Genomic DNA, 9,349 nt, shown 5'->3' with positions numbered 1-9,349 from the left:
ACTGGAAGAGAAAAAGTGCAGTATCTATTTTCCTTCTTCTCTAATGAATCCAGTCCTTAACCACAAAAAAACATTTCATTACTTGTATAAATGATGCAATTCCATCACAGGTAATGTTTTTCACTGTTTGTACTGTGGCAAATTTGTTAAACAAGTAATACAAAATATTAATTTAAAAACAAGGTTTAATAAATGGGTTAAGTGAAAGATTTAAAAAGCAAAACACAACACATAACATTATTTATTCTTTAATCTTCAAATTGAAATAACAAAGTAAAACAAATGGCCAAGATCATCAATACTACTTGTAAGAATCATAATAAAAATAAATTCATTAAAAATTCAGATTAGAAATAACACATTGTAATCTGGAAAGGCAAAACAGAAGATCAGTACAAAGTAGATCAGAAAACACACTCAATAATTACTGTTTTGAGTGAATGCTAGTTACGATCTTGAGGGTTAAGTAGTGAAAGACTAAAGCAGAGGTCAGCAACTTGGGTCCTGTGAGCTGGACCTGGCTGCCAAAGAAATCAGATCCGGCCTGTACAGATCCAATATACAAGATGCGGGACTGATTTCACAAAGCTGCACTGCACAGCCCCTTCACTCCACAGTGCTCCCATACGCCGAGGAGCCTGCTGGTGAGGAATCTGGGAGCCAGCCATTTGAAGCAGGGAAGGGGCAGAGGCTTCCAGGCCTCTTGGAAAGGCTACTGACACCTGCTTTAAAGGATGGTTTAAGAGCCTTACCCTTCACACCTCTAAAGAAAGAATGAAGAGAACACTCTCTGAATTTCCCTCTTATTTTGAGGTTATTCACATTAAAGTCAATATGCAGTCAACATGTGCAATTTTGAATGTAGCATGTTTATATGAAAATGTCCATTTCAAAGAAATATTATAAAAACATGTGCAAACTGTTTGAAAGAAAGTTACAAATACTTAGGCAAGTTTGGCAAAAAACACCTCTAAGAGTAATATGCAATTTTGAGGTATATCCTGTTACTTGACATCAGCTCTCCAGACTAGTAAATGCCGTTTCTTCAGAGCTTTTTTAACCCAAGGACAATTACTGTGTCTTGGAAGTGTTGCTTGAGTTAGATGGCTGGGTTCAGATTCCTCCAATGGATATCTGAATAGGAAGGATTTTAGGGGATCTCAAATAAAATTTACAACACATCCTGTAACTTACTGTAGCTTCACTGAGAAGTTATGTCAGCTGAAATTCTAGCTTCATATCTGCTAATATTTACTTGTGCATTTAGTCCCACAAACTTCAACAAGGTTACAGCAGGATTACTTACATGAGTTAGGCTTTAAAGGTCAGTTCAGATTGGAAAACTGTCCTCAGTGGAGCCATAGCAATTTATACCAGGTAAAGATGTGACTGCTGTATTCTGAATTCCCAATCTGCCAACACACGGGACTACACGCAAGCATAGCATTAATCACTCAAATCTTTTTGGACTAAGGTCCAACTTTGTAAACACTGCTGAGGACTAATGAAGAGAATCAAAAACCATTAATAAAATATGCAAATATTTAATTAACATTTCATCTAGGTAAGTATCTGGAATAGTTACGTCCACAGAAACTAATGAAAGTGACGGTTAAATGAAATTAGGGCCAGTGTTCTCCGTAACCACTTTGACTAATCCTTTTATCTCTGTAAATGCTATAAACTGTAAACAGGCACAAATAGTATATGGTAAGAGTGCCAAAGCCTAACTGTGCTCAATTTCTAATGATTTTTAAATACAACTGCTAAAAAATTTGGGTTGTGCGGATACATTGAAGTATGATTTCAAAACAAAGTAATCCTTTTCTGTATATATATATATATATATATATATATATATATATATATACTATAAAGCAAGTTCCAGCTGAGCTTGTCTGTCAGCTTGATTGTCACACACGCATCTTCATGTTTTGGCACTTGCAGAAGGGCTGATATGAGCATTTTTATTGATTTTCACATTTTTCAAAAATGAAGAGCTATTTACAAAGGTGGAGGTAGGTATTTGACGTACTTTGGGCATGTCCAGACGAGCGCAATTGTGTGGTATGTGGCACTGCAGACATGTTTGCAGCACCACATACCACACAGTCCAGTGTTCTCTGCACTGCAAGGACGTGCTACCCAAATGTGTGCTGCGCTGGGCAGGGCGTGCTGCTGAAAAGCGGAGCCAGGCCACCTGGAGCCACGCTGTGCTGCCAGCCAGGCTCTGTGAGGCAGAATTTCTAAGGCTGCAACCTTGGGAGGTCCCCAGGACCACAGGTAAGGCTCATGGGGCCAGTCCAGTGCTGGCTGCAGCCTCCTCTACCCAACCCAGGGCAATCTGCTGCATGCCAAAGCACGTGTGGCACAGGCCTTCCCTGGGGGACAAGTTGCTGCAGTGCAAGGTGGTGCGTCACTGCTAGTTGTCCCCAGGGAACCAAATGTCCACGCATGTCTGGACACCCTCTTTGACATCTCATTTGGTGCAGTCACACATACTAAAATAACTAGAGCTGACCAAAAGACAACCATTTCATTTTGTGGCAATCAACGAGGTTTGAAAATTTAGTTTTGTTCCATCTAGTTCCTGGTAGGTAAGGTCTTGGTTTGGGATGTAAAGATCTAGGTTCACGCCATGCTCTATGTGAAGCAGAGCAGATTTTCATTCCAAATCACTCTCACTGAGGAAAAACAGGAACTTGACCTCAGGTATTCTGCATCCCAAACCAGAGATGCACTACCAGGCTACAGCACATCTTCCCAATGAAATTTTGTGAGAAAACATGTAGTCTCAAGTCATTTTTTAATACATTTTTTCTGATTGGAAGACCACTTTGTTAGTACTTTACCATGAACAAGGGAAGTGAAGAACTTTAGTTCCACGTGACAGTCTATTAAATTGTTAATTTACCATTTGGGTAGAGACAACAATTACCTTTGAGACACAAATATATATTTGCTACATATCTTCCTTAACTTTTGAGGACATGGTCTCAAGAGTGTAAAAGTAAATCCTTATGTAAAAGAGAAGCAAAGCAACTTGTTATTAGAGCTTTAGCAACACTGATTATAATAGTTTTCTTAATATAGATATTGATTAAATATGCAATCAAAGAAAGAAGCCATTTTTGATGGTATGCCACCTCGCAGTTTTGTCCTTAACAGGACACTGCAAGCAACTCCAGTTATTCTGTCATTTTTAAAATGTCAAAGTAACAATTATAAATCTTAACTTTTAATTTTATTGCAATGAGGTAGGAAAAATAAACTAAATTGGTCAATTCTGACATCTCTACTTTTTCCCTTTAAATTTATTTTTGAAACTACAAAGTACTTTCTGATTTGGTTGGAATCTGGCAAAGATACTTACACAAACCAGACAACAAAGCACATCTAGAATGGCTACCTTTCTCCACATGTATGAAATCCATACAGGGGACACCGGTGTTAGCAATGATTTAGCTATTCTGGAAATTATGTGATTACTAGCCAATTGCCCGTCAAGAATGATGGGGGGGGGTTGGGACAGAGGCCTGCATCCCTTACCCCCACCCCACCTCGGGCCAGGGACATTCCCCTCTCCCCCCACTGCTTTGGGCCAGGGCTGGGACCTGGTCCATTCCCCGCCTCCCCCTGTCACTTCAGGCTGGGGCCAGGGCCTCTCCTTGCCTCCCCCCACTGCTTTGGGCTGGGGCCAGGGCCCATGACCACAGTGGTGTTCATGGTGGCAGTGGGGCACAGCCACCAGTAAGCCCCACTCCTTCCTGCTCTACTCCCTCCCCTGTTCCCCGCCACCTCCCCTCCCCTACCTGCTGGTTGTTGTTGGGGGGGGGTGCCAGCCTTTGGCTCCACGGAGAAGACCTGGAGGGGCGAAGCTGACCTTGCCCCCTGCTCCATCATGGTGGTACTGCAGTCCCCATTGTCCTTCTATGCCTCCAAGGAGCAGGGGAAGGGGGCAAGGCCAAGAGCTCTGCTGGCCTCGCCCTCCTCCCCTTTGGTTCCTCAGTCCCCACTGTCATGGCAGCACTCCATTGTCTGTCTCTGTCTGTGTAGGGCACTCTGAGACAGCCAATCAGAGTGCGAATAAAGCATTATGGACAGACAGACAGACAGACAGACTTAGGCTTTTATAATATCAGAATGTTTTAGGGTTCCTGAATTCAGGGCAAGAATTTAATATAAACTATGGACAAAGTCTACTTCTTGTGTAAATGGAAATAAAAAAAAAACCTATTGAAAACATAAAGTTCAGGGAAATAAAAACCTTTGCTGCCTTTGAGCCAGAGGGTTTATGCAGCATTGACTCCTGCAGCAGTTTCTGATGTCCTTTAATCTGTGGTGTTGTTATGATTTTTTAGACTTTTTTCCCCATAGGGGCTGCACTCCCTGATATTCTTAGAACTATTTACTTAACACCGCTGTATTGAGTCAAAATCAAATTAGAACAGGCCAGGCCAGGCCTGGTCCTGTGCCACTGATACTAATGGCAAATTCACTACTGACTTTAATCAGGACAGTATTGAACCCTTTATACTTGAAATCTGTAAAAAGATGTGGCAGCAAACATTTTATTTTTTGCAGCATCGCAGAGAATGATGACTTCTGAGCTACGAACTAGGGTAGTCTACCTTTTAAAAAAGCCCATTTTGACTAGACAAATCCACCATCCAAGCGGGTTTCCAGCAGTCAGGCACAACCCTCCCACCAGAGTCAATGCTGATGGGATGAATTTGCATAGAGTGGATGTTCTGAGGTTTCACAGCCTCTCTCCCATTCCTGTCCCATTTGCAGAAGTTCTTCTGCACAGAATTCACAACAAGAAGCTTCCATGGGGGCAGAAAAAGGATAACACGTTGCTGTTTTGGCTTCGGCTCCCCTCCTTTTGATTGCTGTTGGCAATTTAAGTGGAAATTTTCCACTCTTTAGCTTGTCCCTTGCAAAAAAGATGGAGAGGGTGATCTGGTCCTCAGTGGCAACCAGTTCATAAAATGAACTAAACTGTAGAGCTCCTTTGTATCATCAGCATTCAGTTCAATTGATATGTTCCTTCACATATCAATTAATAATCATTATTTTTCTCAAGATCAGAAATGAGGATGCTTTCTTCCAAAGTAGGACCTTCCGATATATTTTGGAAATAATAGGCATTTCTGGCCCACAATATTCTACTGAAGAGACTATTTTTCTTTTTGTACAATACAAATAGAACAGCGGCCACCATCACCAGTATCATTATTACGACGAGAGCTACAGTTCCACGGTATGATGCTGAAAGGAACAAAAAAAAGGAAATTTCTACAACAATGAAACAAAACAAAACCAAACAAACAGACAAACCACAAAACCCAGAACATGTTTAAATACAATAAAGTATCACGTGGTGCAACTTACGTTTCACAGTTTGCTCTGTTTCATCAACATCTGAAACAGAATCCAGAGTTAGTATGAATATTATTCAGAGAATTAATAAAAGCTAATGTATATACTTCATTGTAAAATTGTTTCTCAGGGAAGTACGTACTTGTTGCTAACAAAAATGGCCATCCCTTGTTTAAACTTTATTGATATCAGCAAGTTTACACCAATTACAGCTGAATGTGGATGATTATCTCATTTTAAACTCCTGAATTTATTGAACTGTACGTGGGGTAAACATTGTGAAAAGTTCAAATTCAGAAATGTTTACGTGGGGTGTGATCTGCTTTTACTACGATAACTGGTACTTTGCCATGGGTTTCAATGGAAGTGGCACTGGTAATTTACTGGGTAAGGCTGACCATCTCTTGCAATTTTTGCCTGTTCTATTCAAATAGTAGGAAGAGGGTTAAAGGGCCAGGATCCTATTCCCGGGTGATTTTGCACAAGTTACTTAATATCTCAGGGTATGTCTACACATGTATTTGATCTGGGAGCAGTTTACTTGCGAGTAAACATGCCTGGGAAGGCATCTACACATGCAGGGACTCCAGAGCAGATTTGCTGCTCATGGCAGCAATCTGCTCCTGCCCCTGCCAGCCTCACACTGGTCCCCTGTAGCAGCCAGATGGAGCTCTAGACTCCCCTAGGTGATAGGCTAGGGGCTGGCAGGGAGCATGCGGCCAGGAGACAACCGTCTTCTGGTGGGGGCTGGGACACTGCACCCTACCCCTGCAGGGCTGCCTGCTGCTGGGCTGGGCTCTGCCACCAAAGCCCAGGCGAGGACAATGTCCTCCTGCCCTGGCAGCAGGGAGCTCCTGGCCCTGGCTCCCCAAATGGGGGCAGGGGACTTGAAAACAGCTGCAGGGGCAGGGAAGGGCCCCTCCCCTCTCTATGAAATGGGAAACAGAACATTTCCAAATCTTAGGCAACCATAGCCCACAGGCCAGATCTAGGCTGGAAGATCTAACTGAGTATGTGACATCGGGCAGCATACAGCTGTGCCTTTCTCCATAGCCCTCCCTGTTGCTTTCTCATGCTGGAAGTTAACCTAACTGCAGAGGGGTCAGGTAGCCTGAGCTCTCCAAGGGGTGGAGATTTGTGGCTTACAGAAGCAAAAGGTTGCCAACCCCTGCCTTAGAGGATTTGTGTGGGTAAATCTTAATTTTTGTGAGACATACTACAGTGTGGAATGCCAAAAAAGTCTATGCATAAACACTAGGGAAAAACCTCCTGCCATGGATCAATACAAAAAGTATAGCTGTACATAGATTTTGTATTTCTAATATATATATTTGTCTTTAGGCAAGTTATTTCCTTTGTAAAACTCTTAGCAGAGGAGCTTACAGCTTTTCTTGAAATATATTTTATGAAATTAAAGTTGAGACACATTTTCTCTTCCTTTCTTTTTGGCAGGGGGGTGAAATTCTTTAAAAATTATCATAAAATATACCTTTCTCCCACAAAAATCTTCTCATTAATTCTTGGAGATGCCAAAAAAGGTACCATTTACTCACATTTAAAAAAGAAATGTTCACTCAAAGCAACTGCATAAAAAGAAGTGAGTAGGCCTGATTTGGGCCACTTTAAGGCTAAGTACAGACATTCAAAAAGCCTGAAGTGGAAGTGGGCCGACTAGCAGGGTGGGGGAAGCCCCCCCATACCCCTCCCCTCCAGCTGTCCTGGCTCAGGCCAAGCCTGGGCCCCCTCTTGCCAACAGACAGCACCACACCTCCTGCCTGTGCCTGGCTCCAGTCCTGCATGAGCTGACACAGCCCCAAGGAGCAGTACAGGAGCCCTTCTCCCACCCTCCACTGATTTCTGCAATTACACCGGGTGACTGCTGGCACCACTTGCAGTTTGCCAGGCTCTGATGGGCCCAATTCTTCTTTCTGCAAACCTCCTCAAGTAGGGATGTTGCATAAAGATAGAAACCTCCTGAGCTACAGGTGCTCCTTCCCCTTGCCCCCTTCCCCACCTGTGGCTGACAGCTAGGAGCAGCCAAGTGCAGCCGAGTTCCAGTGGGGGGGAGGAAGACGGGGACTGCAATGGTGCCTGCGATGTTAGTGGACTACAACCTAACTTGAGTTAGGAGGGGATCTGATACATGAGTTCAATAGACCTGTCTAAGCTACATTACTTAAAAGACTGATACTATGTCCATCCAGGTCTATCTTAGATGTAGTTCCGCCATTTTTAACCTGTTCTTTGTGTACTGAACTTCTGTACTGTTATGGGTTTAGACCAGTTTTCAGGCACCTACACTAGTTTATGTGCAATGTCTGTATCTGGCCCTAATGTTAGCATTTTGGAAGGTCTATAAAATATTTTTTTCAGTTCTCCAGTATTTTCAGTACAAACTGCAGCTCCTCATGATCATATAGTAATGTTATGCATGACATCTAAAGTGATACGGGGAAAGATTCACTGAGAAATCACTTAGGTTGCATCTATTCATTCAATTTAAAAAGGGGAAAGGAAGTCTCTTACTGTAAAAGTGAAAAGCAGAATCTATGCAAAGTGTTAAACATTATAAAGTGTTTCAAAGCATAATTCTTCAAGCAAGCTGTTGGAAGGTTGTGTGCAAGCTCTGGTGAATTTTAATACTTACATTGTAGCATTTTACAAGCTAAATGGCAGTGCATCTCTGGAAATTATTATATATGCATATTTTCTAATGGGAAGATGAAGCCAAAAAGGTTACGTGATTTGACTATCATCAGGATGAGATTCAGGGATAAACTCAGAACATGTTCTGCTTAGGCCATCATACCAAGTCCTCTCTCATGCTATTGAGTCAGATATCCTTGGAGTAAGGGACCAGATAGGCTGCTCAAAATAACATGACCAGGATTAAAGATTTTGTGGATTCTGATAGGCAAATCTTGATTAGCATTTGGTCTTCTGCAAAGTAATCCAAAATCTTTAGGAAAAAATAGAGTAATATAACTGAAACTTCTATTGTGGGCTGCTTCATTTCTTTATTTTTTTGAAGTTCTCTTGACTAATGAAAGGGAACAGAAAATCAGCTTAGAAATAAATAAATACCCTTTTTATTTATAGTTGCCAAGAATCAAGGAGGCTTCTGACTATAGGCATCATGGTGCTGAGCCTGTTTCTGAACAGGACTGGAAAAATATGAGGAAACTTACAATGGCACTGAGGGTGCAATGCCATTCAAGGCCTTTAACTGAACACTGTTGAAATGAAGGCTAAGTGAAGTAAAGAGTAAAGAAGGTACATATTAAAATGGTATAAGGATTTCTTCTAAATAAACACATACCTGTATCCATTTTACATACAAATCCCTTATTCTCTTTGCAGGAAGATAACTGCCATACTCCATCTCTGGTCCTCAAAGCAATGCAAAAATTCCCTTTGAGATGACTCAGTTCAGGCTCCCTGATGCCCCAGTTTGAATAATTTAGGGGAGAACCATCAAACCATGCAACCGTGTCATCTAAGGGCAAAAATAATCGATCAGTGTTAGCTCTATGTAATCTAAAAATGCACCGATTTTGAAACAAGAATTTAAGTCCAGTAAGACTCATGCCTGTAAAATATATTTTTACTTAAGGAACTTCAACAGTTGTGTCTATTAGATCAAGAGTTTACATTCTAACTCAAACAGGAAGGCCAGGATTTTTGTGATTGATATCTTTTACTGGACCAACTGCATGGCTGGAGTAGAATTTTGATCTAGATAGATTTTGACAAGCTTTTGATTTTGGTTTGGATAGGGATGATCCTGCCTAAGGCAAGGAGTTGAACTAGATGACCCCTGGAGGTACCTTCAGGCCCTACTTCTTTTCGCTCCATTAGTCTTATGTATATTCCTGCCAAAAAACTTGAGAGAGATTTACTTTTTCATCTTCAGACATGGATCTCTAAAAATAAATGGGGAGAAGAGCAGACGGGTTTTAGAGCAGGT

The 9,349-nt window shown here is 41.7% G+C and overlaps 1 protein-coding gene across 1 annotated transcript in view; it reads right to left on the bottom strand.

Annotated features, from left to right (window-relative positions):
- Positions 1–232: 232 nt before the first annotated feature.
- The window catches only part of PLA2R1 (phospholipase A2 receptor 1), an 87,529-nt gene continuing 78,412 nt past the window's right edge, over positions 233–9,349 (bottom strand). Inside the window, exons 28-30 of the mRNA XM_090045631.1 lie at positions 8,702–8,878; positions 5,395–5,424; positions 233–5,271 (exon numbers count right to left, since the gene is read on the bottom strand). Coding sequence (XP_089901757.1) covers positions 5,063–5,271; positions 5,395–5,424; positions 8,702–8,878 — 416 coding nt within the window. The 3' untranslated portion in view covers positions 233–5,062. The remainder of the gene's footprint in view (positions 5,272–5,394; positions 5,425–8,701; positions 8,879–9,349) is intronic.

This window comes from Crocodylus siamensis, chromosome 4, assembly GCF_052110815.1.
Source record: "Crocodylus siamensis isolate JL-2025a chromosome 4, ASM5211081v1, whole genome shotgun sequence".
In the NCBI taxonomy this organism is placed as follows: domain Eukaryota; kingdom Metazoa; phylum Chordata; order Crocodylia; family Crocodylidae; genus Crocodylus; species Crocodylus siamensis.
Note: the sequence above shows the minus strand (reverse complement) of the source record. Positions and strands in the feature narration are given on the sequence as shown.